At 44.0% G+C, this 19,539-nt stretch overlaps 1 protein-coding gene across 1 annotated transcript; it reads right to left on the reverse strand.

Annotated features, from left to right (window-relative positions):
* Window positions 1–9,140: 9,140 nt before the first annotated feature.
* On the reverse strand, window positions 9,141–15,837 carry LOC141153813 (histone H2A.Z-like). The gene is made up of 5 exons (XM_073638983.1): window positions 15,685–15,837; window positions 14,310–14,387; window positions 13,521–13,634; window positions 10,386–10,515; window positions 9,141–10,024 (listed from the first exon to the last, which is right to left on the reverse strand). The coding sequence occupies exons 1-5, from the start codon at window positions 15,685–15,687 to the stop codon at window positions 9,966–9,968; spliced, it is 384 nt and encodes a 127-aa protein (XP_073495084.1). The 5' UTR covers window positions 15,688–15,837; the 3' UTR covers window positions 9,141–9,965.
* Between the last annotated feature and the right edge of the window lie 3,702 nt (window positions 15,838–19,539).

A 19,539-nucleotide genomic window follows, 5' to 3' on the forward strand; every position in this document is an offset into this window, starting at 1 on the left:
ACTAAGGGGTTTGCCGTGACATGGCAGTGAGCGGGTCATAACTGAGAACTTGTTTAAGTTTTGTATATTTTTACTTAGCTGCAATAGATCAATGTATAAGTTTTGGAAGTGCGGTCCAGCTCTTTTTTCTACAGCTGTTGCATATTGCAAACTGTATTATTTTGTTTCACTTGGCACCAGCGCTCCACCCATTTGGCACAATGTTTTTCAACTAGCAGGAGACTGCAAGAGGGATTTCACCTAGTTTACTCTCAGCTTTTTATTGTTTGAGACCATGTGGAAGGAGTTGTTTTTTTTTTTTTTTTTAAGATACATTTACTTACTGTTGGTGGTTTGTGGTGGCCATTGTTGCTGTGCCTGTGGGGTGGTGTTATCTGGAGCTGTGGGGGCTTTACCGTGCAGCCTGGGTGCTAATGGGAAACCGGGTTGCTTTCTCTGCTAGTGCAGTATCACTTCAGCGGTGGTTGACGCATGGCTTCGCATCTTTAAGGTCATGGACCCACGGGGAGGTTCACTGTGATATGACAGTGACCTTCATACATTATGACTGAGAACCTCATTCAGTTTTATACATTTTTGCTAAGCCGCAATAAAGCAATGTGTAAGTTTTGGATGTGCAGGCCATGTCTTTTTTTTTTATAGCTATAGCAGAAGGCAGCAAATGGTTCATTGCTGTCCAGGCCTTCCTCATCACTTTATACAGGGTGAATCAGGATGGGTGCCCACGTTGCGGATTACAAGCGTTTTTGATGCAGAATTTCTGCAGCGGAAACGCTTGTGAAACACTTGGTCTGCCACACCCCATGGTCCCCAATGAGAATCCACAAGTTCTATGCACATGCTGCAGATTTTTCCGCAGCGTTTATGCTGCGTTCAAAAATACGCAGCATGTTCATTAATTTTGAGTTTCTGCATGCGGAATTACCTTATTTAATGCATGAAAAGACACAAGGCAATTCCGCATGTCAAAAACACGCGATAATTCCACAAGCGTTTTTCCAGCAGAGGACATGCGGAAATGAAGCAGAAATTTTCTGCTTCATTTCCGCAACGTGGGCACATAGCCTCAAACCGAGAAAAGACACCAGCCTTAATGAATTGACACATTCTACAATAAAACACCTCAAGCTGAAACAATGGTGAATCACACTCATTTTTCATACAGATGTGGTTGATATATCAAAATGCTTATTTTATATCCAAAGTTTCCTCGGTGTCATAAAGTGTTGATTTACAGTGCATTGTGAAAGTATTTGGCCCCCTCGAACTTTTCTACCTTTTGCCATATTTCTGGCTTCAACTATAAATATATAAAATTCTAATTTTTTGGGGAAGAATCAACAAGTGGGACACAATTGTGAAGTGGAACGAAGTTTACTGGATATTTTAAACTTTTTTTAACAAATTAAAAACTGAAAAGTGGGGCGTGCAATATTACTTTCAATGCAGCAAACTCACTCCAGTAGTTCAGTGAGGATCTCTGAATGATCCAATGTTGTCCTAAATGACTGGTAATGATAAATAGAATCCACCTGTGTGTAATCAAGTCTCCGTATAAATGCACCTGCTCTGTGATAGTCTTAGGGTTTTGTTTCAAGCGCAGAGAGCATCATGAAGACCAAGGAACACACCAGCAGGTCCGAGATACTGTTGTGGCAAAGTTTAAAGCAGGATTTGAATACAGAAAGATTTCCCAAGTTTTAAACATCTCAAGGAACACTGTGCAAGCGATCATATTGAAATGAAAGGAGTATCAGACCACTGCAAATCTACCAAGACCCGGCCGTCCCTCTAAACTTGCATCTCGAACAAGGAGACAACTGATGCAGCCAAAAGGCCCATGATCACTCTGGATGAACTGCAGAGATCTATAGCTGAGTCTGTCCATAGGACAACAATCAGTTGTACACTGCACAAATCTGGCCTTTATGGAAGAGTGGCAAGAAGAAAGCCATTTCTCTAAGATATCCATAAAAAGTCTCATTTGAAGTTTGCCACAAGCCACCTGGGAGACACACCAAACATGTGGAATAAGGTGCTCGGTCAGATGAAGCCAAAATCAAACTTTATGGCCGCAATGCAAAACGATATGTTTGGTGTAAAAGCAACACAGCTCATCACCCTGAAAACACCATCCCCACTGTCAAACATGGTAGTGGTAGCAGCATCATGGTTTGGGCCTGCTTTTCTTCAGCAGGGACAGGGAAGATGGTTAAAATTGATGGGAAGATGGACGGAGCCAAATACAGGACCAGTCTGGAAGAAAACCTGTTGGGAGTCTGCAAAAGACCTGAGACTGGGACAGAGATTTATCTTCCAACAAGACAATGATCCCAAACAAAGCAAAATCTACAATGGAATAGTTCAAAAATAAATGTATCCAGGTGTTAGAATGGCCAAGACAAAGTCCAGACCTGAATCCAATCGAGAATCTGTGGAAAGATCTGAAAACTGCTGTTCACAAACGCCCTCCATCCAACCTCAATGAGCTCGAGCTGTTTTACAAGGAAGAATGGGCAAGAATTTCAGCCTCTCGATGTGCAAAACTGATAGAGACATACCCCAAGCGACTTGCAGCTGTAATCGCAGCAAAAGGTGGCGCTACAAACTATTAACTCAAGGGGGCCAAATAATATTGCACGCCCCACTTTTCAGTTTTTAATTTTTTTAAAAAGTTTAAAATATCCAATAAATTTTGTTCAACTTCACAATTGTGTCCCACTTGTTGTTGATTCTTCCCCAAAAAATTAGAATTTTATATCTTTATGTTTGAAGATAGAAATGTGGCAAAAGGTAGAAAAGTTCAAGGGGGCCAAATATGCACTTTATCTGTCACTGGACACACATTGTAAATGTGCAAGGGCAGCCCAGCTAATCTGCTAACCTGTCAGATGGTTGCACTCCCAGTTTAGCCACTGCACCTGTTCCATACACACAGCCGCAGTAAATATTTGAGGATTCTTCCCATCGCCACTCTATACAACACTCCCTCACTGCTGAGAGGTAATGGTTTGATTTATACTCGGGAGACCTAAGCCAACCACTGCTGTGCACATGATGTGGAAATTTCCGCTCCAGATTACCCTTGCAGTAAAGTCTGCAGCGCTACCATTTTGAATGCGATTCCACTGCAAATTTGCGCCCATTGACTTGCATTGAAACGCAGCAAACCCACAAGTAAAATATCTATACCTGTGGAATTGCTGCGTTTCAATGAAAATCAATAGGCGCAGAATCGCGTTGCAGGTGGTATCCGGGTCGAGAGAGGAGGCTGCTAGTCCTCTCATCCGACTGCTGCTCTAGCTGATAACAGCAAGAGCAGCATGGATGGGAGGAGCAGCAGTCTGCTCTTCCCAGCCCACAGTAGTAAAAAAAACAAGCAAAAAAAACCAACACCTTTATACTCACCTGTCCAGCAGCCACCAGTGTCCTCCTGGTCCCAGAGATGCTGTCACCCCAGTGGCCAGCAGTACACTGCAGGGCGCAGGCTCGCACCCTGCAGTGTGCGGAGCTGCCAGAACCTGCAGTGACGTCACGAATCAGTGCCAGTGGCTATCAGCTGATGTTCCCACGGTGTTTAGCTCACTGGGGCAGATCAGCTGATGAACCCCAGTGACCTCCTGCAGCAGCATGTATACTGACAGGGGGTGATTTTACACCCCTATCAGTATACATTGCGGTCTTCTACAGCAGTGACATTGGTGATGGCTGATGTCACTGCTGTGGCAGTGACCCAGATCGCCGTGGGACACTTGGCAGTACGTGGACTGAGTCGTTGATTGAGGACAGGGGAGGGATATGTTTATTACACGCCTCTGCAAAGCCCTTGATCTCTTAAAAAAAAAAAAAATAATTGTATAACTTATTTAATTAAAATACTTTATTCTGGCTGTGTCTTATTGAAAAGGCAGCGACTATTTTACTACGCAGTTAGTTTCTGGGACTGCTGAGGGATGATATTAACAGATGCGGAGGAGACTAGTATTCATGGCCTCTTCTCTGGCCATTAATATCAGCCCACAGCTGTCTAGTTTAGTCTTTGCTGGTTAGATTTAATAGGGGGGGAGACCCCACGTCAATTGTTTTCTGGAGTCCCCCTGTAATCTAGCCAGTAAAGGCTAAGCAAACAGCTGTGGGCTGATATTAATAGCCAGAGAACATTGTTGGCTAATTGCCCCTTACGCAGCTACTAATATCAGCCCCCAGCTGGTTATAAAAATGATGTTCTGTGCCCACGATCCAGACATAGGAGCGCTTTGTATGCAAATTCTCTGCATTCAAAACGTTGCATTCTATTGAACGCCGGTAAATCCACATGTGTTCACTGAACCATGCATATTTTTCTGCATGCAATACTTTCTAGTGGTCAAATTTCTGTTGTGCAGACTAGCTACACCGCAAGAGAATTTGAAATGCTGCTGTCCTGGAGGACCCGCCGCATGTCAGTGGGTGATTCGCAGCCTCTGATGCACGCATAGTGGACATGGGATTTCTAGAGATCCCATCCACTATACGGGCGGCACGGTGGTTAGCACTGCAGCCTTGCAGCGCTGGGGTCCTGGGTTCAAATCCCACCAAGGACCACATCTGCAAGGAGTTTGTATGTTCTCCCCGTGTTTGTGTGGGTTTCCTCCCACACTCCAAAGACATACTGATAGGGAATCTAGATTGTGAGCCCCGATGGGGACAGCGACGATAATGTATGTAAAGCGCTGCGGAATAGGTCAGCGCTATATAAAAATAAAGATTATTATACTGTAACATCTGGACGCGGCGGGTTTTACTGTATAAACATGCAGCGTCAAACCTGCTGCAGTGACTCCTGACCGTGGCCACATACCCAAACTTACCCGCAGCATGTCAATTTCTGTAGCAGACACGCTAGTCTCTGCTGCAGATCTTGACCAATTGAAGTGTCATTATATGGGATGGATTCACATGTACCGACAACAAAAGTGCAGCATTAGAACACCGCGTTTTGGACGCAACATAAATGCGTTGTGTCCAAAGCGCTGCTGAGTGCTGATCGGGGCGGGGGGACGTACTTGCTAACGAACCAGCTGTGAAATGTTAATTATAGCCAGTGAAAATGTTTGCCTAACGGCACCTTCCCAGGCTAAAATTAACAGCTCACAGCAGCTGCATAAATTACATGAATAGAAATGCTAATAAAGATTGGATGAATGGGCTAGCTGACACCCAGCTCTTGTCTGGTTATGTCAAGGTGTCAGACCTTTTCATGACCAAATTTAAGTAAAGTAAAGAGTAAGGCTAAGTGCCCATGATGCAGAAATGCTGCATATTTTTTCTGCATCTCCCTGGCAAGAAAGACACATGGGGGATTTTACATGTGTTTTTTCCCTCCCAGGTAGAAGCGTTTGTAACGTGTTTTTTGCATGCGGGTTATGAAGCGCTTTTCCTTTTCCAAGCGATTTTAGCATCACTTGGAAAGTGCTTGACAACTTGGTCACACTATATAAATCCATACAACCGGCAAGGATTTATATATAGTGTGAACAACTAATAGTTAAACAAAAAAATGAAGAATGGTAAAAAATAAAGATTCTACTTACCTTCCGATAGCAGTACAAGAGACCGGACGCAGGAGAGAAAAGACCGGGGGCCATCGGAAGGCAAGTATAATCTTTATTTTAAATAGTTTTTTTAAAAAGGTACCATGGTACCCGAGTCTGGAGGAAAGTCTCCTCTTCTCCAGACCCAGGTACCAACCGCTCATTGAATTGCTTAATATCTGCTTGTGCACATGTAGTGATGCAGTTATTAAGCGATTCAATGCAAGTCAATGGCAGCAATTACGCTGCGTGTCTGCAAAATTAATGGCCATGCTGTGTATTTTTCCACAATGATAATCCGCAGCGGAAATTTCCGCAGCATGTGCACAGCACATGCGGATCATTGGGCACGCATTACCTAGCGTTTTCGCTGCAGAAATTCTGCGGCAAAAAATGCATAGTGGGCACTCAGCCTTAAATAAACAGACAGTGTAAACACTATTTAAATTACAGCAGACACATTCTTTAATCATTTAAATTAACCAATATACTCACCCCAGTTCTAGGGTAATCCAAGGATTTAAGCAATGTCCCACCAAATTGCTCTTTGGAGCTAAATAAAGTTTTCATTGATTTACAAAAAAAAAAAAAAACTAAATGTAAAAACCGCATGCGTTTTTTTCTGCCAGGGAGAAGCAAAAACGCTCAGGAAATCTGCTTCAAATCCTGAACCTGTGCAAATACCCTTATATCTTTTGTACTGTGTATTTTTCCTGTATCAAATTGGATATACCAAAAATGTACAAAATGAGATCAGATGATCCACAATGCACACAGAGCCATAAAGACAAACACACAAGTGTTAAAGGGGATTGTACAAAATTAGAGAAAAATCTCTGCTTTCCTGCATAATAAAGTGTCCACGAGTTATATCTAGTGCTGCCTCTCAGCTCCAATGACCTGACCAGGCCTGAGGTGCACCAACACACACTGCAGAACCTCAAGACACCCCAACTGCTGCAGAGTCCTCTTAATACACATCCGAACTGCTGCAGAATCCTCATAATAAACATCTCAGCTGCTGCAAAATAGAATACACACCTCAAGTGCAGTAAAACCTCAGAGTAAACACTTCAGCTGGTGCAGTACAGCATAATACACCTCAGCAGGAATCAAACATTGGAGCCGTGTACGTTTTACTCTGATGCTGCTGCCTTTCAAATTAAATATACATTAAGTAACCATCCTTGTACGATGGGACCAGGGTGACTAGCCCAAGAGGAAGGACCTCAGCAACTTTACCCTGATCTGCTACCCTAGACTGACAGGTCCCCTGCACATTAACATGCCATAACATACCATACACTCTAGTAGAATTCTGCTTGCCGATTCGAGTGGTTGTTGTATGATCGCTCACATGCAAATTTCAGACTTGTGGTCAAGTGCAGACAACTTTTCCCACTTCTCTCAATTGAAAATTAGAACAGTAAGAGAAGCAGGAGGAACATCAGTCGTCACACAACCACAAGTCTGCAAATTGCATGTGAGTGATCACCTGACGCTATAATGCACCCCCCACGGGCTCCATTGTGTTTTCACTGCTCTATGGCTTTAAAAAAAAAAAAAAAAAAAAAAAACACACCACACAATCTCTCACTTGCCCATGGTCCCTTGCAGAGCGGCTTGTTCCTCTTCCTTCTTTTAATGGCTGGCTCCCTGCCCCACAGTTTGGACCAATTAAAGACATCTGTGCGAATTGGTCCAAGATCGGACCACAATGCGCCGACTGACTGCTCTCCTGACCAGAGTGTGACACAGCTTCATAGTAATACACAAAGCTGTCATGCTCGGGTTTATAGTCCCGCACACAGTCCATGCATTAGCGGTCTGTACTCAGACCGATTTGCACAGACATCTGCAGGAGTCCTTAGGGTTTCATACATGAAAAAAATAAGACAGATTCTGATCAGACTGGTCCGAGTTTCAGTTTTTCTAGTACGTGGAAGGGGAAAAAAAAAAAAAAAAAAAAAAAAAAAAAGTTTCTCCACCTCCCCTTTATGACAGTCCATGAAAATCAGACAGCACTCAGATGACGGTCTGATACGTACATGGGCTCAGACTTGGATTGCCGATTTTGATCCAACACTCAGATCAAAATCAGACCTGTGATTATTTTTTTTTTTTATTTCTTTTTTAAGCGGACCACTCACTTTAAGGAAACAAAATCAAACAGCCCCATAGACTATGATAGTTATGAGTGCTATCTGAGAAAAAACACGGTCAGCAGTGGAACATGAAAAACAGAAGTCCGAATAGGCCTTACTCTACAGCCATTTTACTTTCAGAGGCCCACAGCCGTAGAGCACGTGTATGTCACAGGCTGTGGCTGATGTCATTATATCATATTTGACACCCTAAAGGATGTAATGTATTATATAGATAGGGGGTGTTTGTAATGCATGGGATAGACACAGACACATTCATCTACATATCTAGATCTAGTGTGTATGTCATAGACAGGGTGACATGCATACCAAAGATTACACCATATTATACTTCCCCATGTCGTAGACTTTCTTCCTGGACAGCACTGGGTGCCCCTGCTCCCCTTTCTGAGGCCAATGGCTGGCTGAGCAGACAAGAGCACAGAGGGAGGGGAAAAAGTCACCCCCTGCAGTCTGCCTGCGTCGAGTAGAAAACTTACTTGAACTCTCTCTCTGTGGCGCCACCTCTGATGTTTGGCATAACATTTCTATAAATCCCATTTGCTTTGATTGAATTGTAAATCACTTTTTGCACAGTGAAAATTAAGTCAAAAATTAATTGTGGGAACTAAACCTTAAGTTGCACAGTCCAGGAGGCTGCCACATTCCTGAAAAACAAAGCATAGGGCGAGGCCAACACTACTATAGTATTAAAATAATGTGCACATAAATATTGTTGCAAATATGTCTGTTTGACATGGTGTACGTGCTCCTGCTACTTAAATACTATAGGAGTGCTGGCTTTGTCCCATGTTTTCTGCATTATACCGCAACAAATGTTGTAGGGAATACTAGACTGCTATAAAAACATGCATACTTCAGTTTTAATCTAAGGCCTCCAATTATGCAATGGTAAATATGCAGGACAGAGTTTCTGCTATGTGAATTACAGCCATCAGGCTAGATTCACAAGCTGCGGACATGCAGTATTACGGATTTAAACCACTGCAGCCCTGTGCAGCTGTGGTCTCACCACTGTTTTCTTGCACAATCACTTAATCTTGTAAGGAAACAGATGTTTCACCAGCAAAAGTTTTAAAGGGTCATTAAGATCATCCGCATGGTCTTGCATGAGAAACAGCTGTCACGTAAAAAAATCCCTGCCATTAACCTGCAGATATGGGATTAAGCCAAGGGATAATAATGTTCTGAATCTGCCTGGCATCCGCACTGAGAGCCCCACTGCCGGGTGGAAATGAACTCTGGCTTTCAGGCATAGAGGTTGGTTGGAGCAGCTTCAGTCACCCCTCAGTGTATAGTGAGCGGCAGCTGTAACCACGCACCGTCTGAGAGCTGAAGTTTAAGCAGCGTTTCACACCTTGAATAACCCCCTTAAAAAAAAAATTACACACCTCACCAACTGACTGTAAATATAGTGTTAAATTTATTGTAAAAATACAGATATCCAAAAGATTAGCTTAATGAACACATTCCCCCCAAATTCTTTTTTTTTGTAACTGTAAGGCTATGTTCCCACAAAGCTTTTGGTGAGTTTTTGATAATGTAGATTTCCTGCACCATTTCTGCAGCTATTAGGGTATGTGCACACGATTAGGAGCCACTGTGGGTTTGAAGCTGGGTTTATGCATAGTTAAACCCACAGCATTCAGATGTTACAGCAAAGTGGATGGATTTCTAGAAATCCCATGTCCGCTATGCGTCTATGTGCACTTGCAGATCACACGCGGAAACTGACTTGTGGCGTCTTTCGGGACCGCATCATGTCAAATTTCTCTTGCAGGTCCGCATGTGAACTTTCCCCATAGACTAACATCAATAAGGAAAGTCTGCATGTGGAAAAACAAAATATTGCGGCTGCTCATTTGCATAATGAGGGTGGAAGCCGCGCGACTGTTCAGCAGCGTCGGGGGGCTACAGTGGTTCCTTATCGTGGGCACATACCCTTAAGTAAAATAGTTTACTTGCATTTTTTTGAAAATATGCAGCATCAAAATACTCATCATGGGAACTTAACCTAGGGAGAGAATTCATCAAGACCTTGCGTTTTATACTCCAATCTTGATCCAGGGTCCACCGGAGTAAGATGCCCAGCCGTTGCAATGCAGAACTGGCTTCTTTGAAGCCAAAACTTAAAACTGGTTACAGTCCAAATGCTGGCCTGTAACCTAGATGGGAACTCAAGCAGACTGCAAATTGGTCAAGTCCACATCCATGTTTGATGGTTCAGTTAGGCAGCACTCTGTTCTTTCTTGCCAATCAAGGACTTGTGAATATGAGGAATGACACCTACAAGGAAAGCAATTACATGGAGGTTTAAGAATCGCAACAGCAATGAGCTTTCTGAACTACAAATTTAGGTCACTTTATTTACTTAGTGTATCTTGACCGTGTGACCCCAGTCCAAGACATATCGTAGATCCCAACAATAGTGTCAGGAGCTATTTTCTGCATATCCTTTTAATCATTATGACTACACTATACCATTTGCATTCAAAAGGGAAAAAGGAAGAAAAACTTCAGAAATCACAACTGCCAGTCATCAAACAGTGTTACATCATTTTTTATATATTCCCACATAAATTAACAAAGCCAGTCCCTCATAGTAATAATCTGCTGTAGATCTGAAAGTAACCATCAGCATACTTACCACCACCAGCAATGGTAGCCTTAATGAGGGCATCCAGTTCTTCATCCCCCCTTATGGCGAGCTGCAAGTGACGTGGTGTAATACGCTTCACTTTCAGATCTTTTGAAGCGTTTCCTGCCAATTCAAGTACCTTAAAGTAAAGAGAAAGAAAAGGTCTTACACCTGTATGACTTCTATACGGTCTACTAGGCTTGACTGTCTGTTCTATTTTTTGTACTTCTGCACCTTACTCCACCATTCACCCTGAAGAAGGAAACGTGCCCTTTTTACTTCCTTATCGCACTTGTGTATAGACAAACAGTTGCTCTAAAACTTAAGACATATACCCTAGCGTGTTTTGAAGGTGATATCACAGTAAGGAGACTGTAGATATAAAGAAAAAGGAATGAATGACCTTTGGAAACAATGACTGATTACTGGAATTGTGCAATGAGAGAATCACAAATCATGGGAGCGACCATCTTGGGATTGGCGGCTCAGCCTGTTGTGTTGTAGTGAGACACGCCCCGGATTCCAGGTAGGTTGCTAGTCAGAGCCTGAGCAAAGGCTGACAGTAAAATGCCACATGTATTTTCACTCCACTATACTCTTCATCGTGACTGGCGTACAAACATCCAGTCTTGAGGGAAACATATACACAGACATTTTTCTCATGAATTTCTTCAGATGACAGAACTCTGAATGAACAAGACATTGTCCAACAGCCATAACTTTTTTAATGTAAGCTTCATTGTATTTGTACTTTAATTTTTTTTTTTTTCTTGTGAGGTGACCAGTATTTTTGCCAAACATTTTTATAAGCTGTACAAGTGTATTCTCTTTAGTGGATGGAATGGAAAAAAAACAAAAACAAATTACATAATTTTTTATTCCATTTACCAATCTCCATAATTATAAGGGTTGTTACGATTACAGGGATATCAAATATATTTATGCTTACTGATTTGTCATTTATTTAAAAGTGTATTTAAAATGTGATTATAGTAATTGTTATTTAATTTATATTACTACATTTTGGGTATAAAGAGATGATATCTATGTACCAGTACAATATGACTGAAGACTACTTAGCTCAAAAAAGGATAATTAATTTACTGCACATGAAAGAATCTGAGCGTTTCTCACTGCTCACTATTATTCCAACATCCAAAGTCTTAGTGGAATAATCTAAGAAAACTGCAGTGAGACTACACACCCTCACCCATGGCCGTGGCTAGTGATAAGAGGCACCCCCTTAGCGCTGATGACCATTATCTCTGCCAGTAAGCAGCATATATGCATAGATTAGTACTAACAATACTAATGAATTCTCAGTGCTGAACTAGATGAGGGATTCCCCTACCAGTTCAGTGTTGAGCACTCATCATTGGTGTAAAGGTCACTTTTCCTTCATGCTGTGCATCATGGGTAAATTACACAGGCAGAGCAGGAAGCAAGGGGAACTTCCTAGAGGAGACTTTGGCTAAAGTTGGCTCATCCACATAGTAGGCTCTTGCCAAGTAAACGGATTTTCCTCAGCTTTGTTAATACATTTTAAGCCAAATCGTATGTTTTATTATATCTGCTTTTACAGTAAATAAAAATGTTAGTGATAGGACTTCAAGGGGTTGTCCTGTAATAACTTACTGATTGGTGAAGATCCGACCACTGGGATCTACACTGATTGGCACAAAGGGGCACTTTAATCCCCATAAGAATGGGGCAGCAGTACTGCATGTTCAACCACCGCTCTACTCATTCCCTATGGGGTTGCTGAGCGCTGAATTTGGCTTTTTCCAGCTGTCCTATAAAGAATGAATGGAGGGGTGGTCAGGCATACACTGCCACGCCATTGTAGGAGGATAAAAATTACTCTGTTGATTGTATGGCCCCAGTTGTCAGACCCCGGCAAATCAATAAGTGATTACTTGTTTTCACTTGAAAACTCCCTTAACCAAAATGAATTGGTGTCGTGTGTACTCTGAAAGATTTGTGGAGCCCACTACAATAGTAGTTACACTGTACAACAAATGACAACAGTAAGGGTATGTGCAACACTGTTTTTTCTGCACTGAAATCTGCTGATATCTAATCTCCTGCCAGAGAAAAGCTGCGTCAAAAACGCAGGTTTAGCTTTTTTTTTTTTGTTGAACTCTGTCTCATGTTCGTGCTAATAAAGTTTAGTGACTGCAGGGGGAAAAAAAAAAAAAAAAAAAAAAAAAAAAAAGGTTGTCTGTCATTTCTGGTCCAAAAACGCTGCAAATACGCAGGTGCGTTATGAAGTGCGTTTTTCATACACCCTCATTACTTCATATGGATGGAAAAAAAAAACGCTGAAATAAGTGACGTCACTTCTTCCAGCGTTTTTCTAATCACAGAAAACAAAAAGCAACATGTGGGAACAGCGAATTCTGATTTCTCATACACTTTGCTGGTACTGCCAGACGAAGCTGAAAATTTACATAAAAATCTGCAGCAAAACGTGTGTGCACATACCCTAACTGGTCTCAGACGCATACAGCACTATTTCTACCATATTGTTCACATGAACTAAGATTCCGCAGTGGGCAAGTTATCAACCACTAACAACATTCAAGTTTTCGTTCAATCCTCCTTAAATTAGTTTTAAAGCTAACATTTCTCCCAATTATGAATCTGTAGTGATGAAGACCATTTAAAGAAGTTGTCCAGTACTTTATATTACCTCCCCAATGTATCCCCCCGGGGCCCTTAAGGATTTTTGCAAATACCTTACGTTGCTGTTTTTGCCTGTGAGCAGTGCTATCCTTGGCCGCTCAGTCAACAAGTGCCCCTGCGCTGACGTCACAACAAATGAGGAGTGACTCACCGCTGGGGTCCCAGCGGTGGCAGCTGGGTTGTGGGCGGGGTTACCCCCACGTTACACCCTGGCATCCACCGTGGAATGCAGAAGACAGACTGCCGGCTGCTGCCAGTACTTGTGATGTCAGAGCTGGCTGCAGCAGGTGGTCACCTGATGCCTGTGAGCAGCCAGTGATAGCGCCGCTCACAGGCAGTATCTGCAACGTAAGGCAATTACAAAAATCCTTAGGAGACCCGGGGGGGGGGGAAATAATAAAAAGTACTGGACAACCTCTTTAAGGGCTTTCCCTCCTTTCCATTCCACTTACGGCTTACCTCAGCAGTGAGATACTCCAGGATTGCTGCTGTGTAGACTGCGGCTGTTCCACCAACACGGCCATGATTGGTAGTTCTGTTTTTCAGAAGACGATGGATACGACCCACTGGAAACTAAAGATCAAAAGTAGAGTCAGATGTTTGGGTAAGCAACTGTAGAAGTCCTAAGAGCAAGTAAGTATTCCTTGAATCATCTTGCCGATTATCTGGAGGTATCCTGACATTTTGTCACCCATGGGTTCTCAAAATAAAACCTAAGATTTTGTGGGATGAGTTTCAACAATATTTAGCTATTGAATAAAAAGCAAATTTCGTTGCTTAGCCGACTTAAGAAAAGTTCTGAACGGCATAAATACAGTCAATTTTTTTTCTTAAGTGTGACCACGAGGCCAACATCAGACTGATCAATTTGCTAAAATTTGCAAGAAAAAAAAAAAAAAAAAAAAAAGTATATATTCTAGCAAAATCTAATCCACTTCAGTGAGCTTCTGTTTAAGATTGGGGTATATGGCAATCTTTGTAAAGTTACCATATACCGACAATAAGACTTTGAAAATTGAAAGCTATATAGTATTCAAAACTTAAATGGGTATTTAACAGACATTTATTGTATAGCCATAGGGAATGCCAAAAATATTGAATTGAAGGTCCCAGAAATTAGGATCTACCCATCAGAGAAAGGAAGGTCCCATAATGCTGTTGGTCATGCTCATAACTCCTATTAGACTATCAGAATGTATGGAAATAGAAAATGATTCCATGTGAAAGAGGTGGTTAACCATTACTTACCTGCAGTCCTGCTCTTGAAGAGCGGGTAACAGAAGTCGCTTTCGCTTTGCCAGAATCTTTACCAGCTTTACCACCAGCCTGTAAAATAAAAAAAATAAAAAATGAAACACCAGTTAATGTAAATTTTCAGTACATTTAGTTATTGCCATTTGATTATATAGCTACTGTCCTGCTGATTAATATGACTGTAGTTGATATCCAAATGCCTATTATCATAATGAACTGCTGAAGGGAGGCATTCTTATAGCACATTAGGGCCATAGATAGGAGAAACCGACACATAAGAAACCAGTAGGAAGAGTCGAGTCACTGGATATCACAACTGCCATTTACTAAAAAATAAAGTCTCAAGAGGCAACAAATCCAAGAGTGTGGCAGATCTCCCACGTAGGGTAGTCAATCACTGCATATGGCGAACACAATATAGCACACATTTATGCGTGAACACCCACCAAGAAATATATATTAAACCAAGATCCTGCTGTGTACGGAGGTCTGCAGACCAGTGGCTCCTTCACTATGGCTGCCAGTTCTGGTCCCCGCAACAATTTCATAAGCAATCTGGAAACTAGTGCAGGACTTAGCTAGCTGGGGGAACATAGGGTGTTATTACCTATCCAGGCTCCCGGTACTCGGCATAGTTTGATATCACGGACCGTGTGTACAGAGGCTGATGACTTATGATCATATCCACCAGGACTATTATTAACCCTTGTCTGCCTTTTATTTGCTTCTTAGCACATCCCAGGGCCCCAGCAGACAGTTCCCGCTCAGTTCCCTCTCCATGTGTCTGCAGGATGCCGCACGTTTGTGTTACACATGGATCTCATTCATCTCTACAGAATAAATGAATCCCCCAATGATCACAGCCCAGATCTGAGGGTCCCAGCAGCAGAAGCCCCTGTGAGCTGCTTATGTTTGGGCGACAAACAGCCAGGAAAGCACCACAAAGAAAGCAGAGGGTCTGAGCACATGGGGGAGGGGTGAGGGCTGAAAAGAAAGGGGGAAAGCAGAGTTCTTCCTTCTTACAGCAGCACTAATGGGGCCGAGTAACAGAGGCCTTCCCACCAAAGCTCCGATTACATCTACTGCTGAGGATTTCTATAACCTGACAATGCAGAATCCCCACCACACAGGAGGCCATACACTTCATACATTTACACTGAAGCAGGACGTACATGGCTGCTCTGCACAGGGAGCCAGCAATAAAGAAGGCTGCAAAAGATCATGAACATTGCAGAAAACGACAGCAATACTTTACCTCAGGCGGGAAATATGGCTACAAATGAACCATGGAAGCAACAGAGGAGGAGAGGACAGGACACAAAAGAGTCTGCTGGATCCCACACCCGCCAGCAAGAGGCCGCACACTCACCATGACTGGAGCTCACACGATCCACAAAGCCTCGTGTGCTCACTGCCACCATTTATATGGACTTCCACACATTCAGGAACTTGAGCTCAGAGGTGGACCAATGGCGGGCGGCCTCATTGTTTAGAGGCGGAGAGTGATGAGGTGAAGAGGAATGGGCGGGCTGCTCCACAAAATGCCGCCTCATGAGGGGAGCTGTGGTGGAGGAGAAAGTGTGACAGGAAAGCGAATGGCCCCTCAGGATTTCTTCCTATACGGAGACGGCCACAAATAATAGCAGCAGCAGCAGCAGCAGCAGCAGCAGCCCGCGGCCCGTCTATAAAGGCACAGGGGCTAGCACATGGTTTAAGCCTCAGTCAGACGTCCGTGTTTCACTTGTTGTATCTGCGTTTTTCTTTGATAGAACTATAGACCCACTATAGCCTTGCGGGACTGTTCACATGTATGCTTTTTTGTGGACTGCACGTTTGCAAAACATAAACATGGAGATGTCAGTTTTTGATCCTAGTAACGGATGAAAATCGCACATTCAGATCTGTGGGTCCATGAAAAACTTTGACCGCACACTGATGTGTCACGTAATGTGCCATCAGCCATCTCTCCCGTGTCCCCCATACACAGCAATGCTCAGCGTCCCCCCCATACACAGCAATGCTCAGCGCCCCCCCAATACACAGCAATGCTCAGCGCCCCCCCATACACAGCAATGCTCAGCGTCCCCCCCCATACACAGCAATGCTCAGCGTCCCCCCCATACACAGCAATGCTCAGCGTCCCCCCCCCATACACAGCAATGCTCAGCGCCCCCCCCATACACAGCAATGCTCAGCGTCCCCCCCATACACAGCAATGCTCAGCGCCCCCCCCCCCATACACAGCAATGCTCAGCGTCCCCCCCATACACAGCAATGCTCAGCGCCCCCCCCATACACAGCAATGCTCAGCGTCCCCCCCATACACAGCAATGCTCAGCGCCCCCCCCATACACAGCAATGCTCAGCGTCCCCCCCATACACAGCAATGCTCAGCGTCCCCCCCATACACAGCAATGCTCAGCGTCCCCCCCATACACAGCAATGCTCAGCGTCCCCCCCCATACACAGCAATGCTCAGCCGAGCTATGAGGGAGCCGAAGCCGGAGAACGCGGACAGCAACTTATCACCTGCAGAGCTAGAAGATCGGCCGATGTGCCGGATCCTTCCCTCCCCAACATGATCTCTGGTCAACCCCCCCTACACAGTAGACCCCATACACATTGGACTGTCAGCTAATCTCAGCGGCCTTTAGTATTGATCAGATAGACAATACTGTAGGTGTGGGGAGGGGCACCATTCATTTGGGGCAAGGCTCCTGTATGTTTTACACTATAGGTCAATGATTTGCATCAGCCATTGGAAGCTAAAACCGGCAGTCCAACATAAAGAGAGAACAAGCTGAGTGGACGATTTGCAATTCTTCTGAGATTTGGATCTGAATCTGGTTTAGGTTTCCTAATACTGATGCAAAATACAGAATTATAAATGGGGCCTTATTGTTTACCTTAGGAAATAAGAGTGTCCCTAGTAGTTAGGTTTGTACTCTAAGATAACCAATAAAATAATATAGTATTAGGCTATGTGCCCACGATGCAGAAATGAAGCTGAAAATTTCTGCAGCATTTCTGAATGTCCCTGGCAGAAAAAACGCATGCAGATTGTGCATGCGTTTTTCCTGCAGAATACATGCGGATCCACATGCGGGTTCACATGCGTTTCCGCATGCAGATTGACAAGCGCTTTCCAGGCGATAGCATCACTTGGAAAGTGCTTGACAACTAGGTCACACTGTATAAATCCATGCAAACAGCATGGATTTATATAGTGTGACCGTAAAAATGAAAACAAATAAAGCTATACTCACCCCCGAGGCCCCGGCGTGGCTGCAGCGCTGCTTCCTGGCTGGTTCCCGGCTGCCAGCATGTCGCGAGACAGAGCGGTGAAGGGCCTGCGGTCACATGACTGTGACGTCACCGCAGGTCCTCAAGCGATGCCGGCATTCAGAGAGAAGCCGCCGGACAGGTGAATATAACTTTATTTGTTATTTTATTCTTTTTTTACAGGTACAATGGTACTCAGGTCCGGATGAGAGTCTCCTCTCCTCCAGAACTGGGTACCATCCGCACATAGAGACGCATAGAAGCCGCTTGTAAAAATGTACAGTCGCGGTTTCTATGCGTCTCAATGCAAGTCAATGGCGGGAGTTCCGCTGCGCTTCCGCAAAATTAAATGACATGCTGCGGATTTTTGTACGCAGCATAAACGCTGCGGAAAAATCCGCAGCATGTGCATAGAACATGCGGAATCCCCTTGGGGACCATGGGGTGCGGATTACCTAGCGTTTAACAAGCGTTTACGCTGCGGAAATTCCGCAGCATAAACGCTTGAAAAACGCTACGTGGGCACTCAGCCTTATACTATATTATATAGTAGTCTGTCAGCGTGTATCACCAAGTGTGTATCAGACAAGTATGTCAGCGTCCACCTTTCCAACTGTGAGAAATCTTACCTCCTCTATTCACTAACTTGGTATGTTTGTAAGCAGCCCTTGTATGACACCCCCTCCCTGCTCACCACTTTTCTTTATGACCAGCCTGTTTCACTTTGCCTGTGTTTTATACCCTGCATCTGGCTCAATTTGTAATTATCTGATAACGATGAGTCAGAGGCCTCTCCCCTCTGCTTAACACCCGAATGCGCTTGCTAGCATATATATTGTGAGTAGTGAATCTGCCAGTGTGTATCAGACAAGTATGTCAGCACCCAGCTTTCCAATTGTGTGAGAAATCTTACCTTCCCTACCCACTAACTTGGTATGTCATCACCCAGCTGCACTGTCGTACGGTGGATTCCGCCTTTCCCACACACAACCCCCCCCGCCCCAGCGGCAAGTATGGTGGATGGGTAGGTTTTCCCCTGTCAGATAACTGCTCCACCCAAATCCCACTGCTGCCCTCCATTACTCTCCCCTCTTTTGAGTTGCACTGTGTGTGCATCTACTCCCACTCCAACTGGCTGTCATTTACCGCCCCCCAGGGTCAGCCACCACCTTCTTCGACCACTTCACCACCTGTCTACTTCCTTTCCGCTGACATCCCCACTATCATCATGTGACTTCAACATCCCCATTGACACTTCTCACTCATCTGTCTCTAAGCTTCTATCCCTCACTTCGTCCTTCGGCCTTGCTCAATGGTCTTCCGCAGCCACTCACAAAGATGGCCACACACTGGACCTCATCTTCACCTGCCTCTGTTCCCTATCTCACCTCTCTAAGTCCTCTCTCCCTCTTTCTGACCACAACCTATTTACATTCTCTTCCCTCTCCGGTCCACAATCCCCACTCCACAAACTTGCACACCCTCGCAGTAATCTCAAACACCTTGACCTACACTCACTCCCTGAATTCCTTCTCCCTCTTACAGACATTAGTTCCTTACATGATGCAGATGTTGCTACCACTTTATATACCACAACAGCTGCAGCTCTTAATTTGGTCGCCCCACTCACACATACCAAAGTTCGCACAATCAACAGGCAACCCTGGCACACCAACCTGACTAAAGAACTGAGGCAGTCTTCCAGGGTTGCTGAGCAGAGATGGAAAAAGTCCCAATCCAACAAGCACTTCATTGCATTCAAACAGTTTCTCATTACTTTCAAGTCCACACTCACTGCAGCAAAACAAACCTACTTCTCATCTCTCATATCCTCCCTGTCTCACAACCCTAAACAGCTATTCAACACTTTCAATTCTCTCCTACCTCTCCACTCATCTCAGCTGAAGACTTTGCATCATTCTTCAAACAGAAGATTGTCACC

This window comes from Phyllobates terribilis, unplaced genomic scaffold, assembly GCF_046119375.1.
Source record: "Phyllobates terribilis strain yellow unplaced genomic scaffold, ASM4611937v1 Scaffold_1__5_contigs__length_1240528914, whole genome shotgun sequence".
In the NCBI taxonomy this organism is placed as follows: domain Eukaryota; kingdom Metazoa; phylum Chordata; class Amphibia; order Anura; family Dendrobatidae; genus Phyllobates; species Phyllobates terribilis.

Coding starts and splice junctions, on each gene's coding strand:
- LOC141153813 (XM_073638983.1), bottom strand. Junction 13,635..14,309: donor CTTCAAGAGCAGGACTGCAG/GTAAGTAATGGT, acceptor TTTGATCTTTAG/TTTCCAGTGGGTCGTATCCA. Junction 10,516..13,520: donor TGGAGTATCTCACTGCTGAG/GTAAGCCGTAAG, acceptor CTTTACTTTAAG/GTACTTGAATTGGCAGGAAA.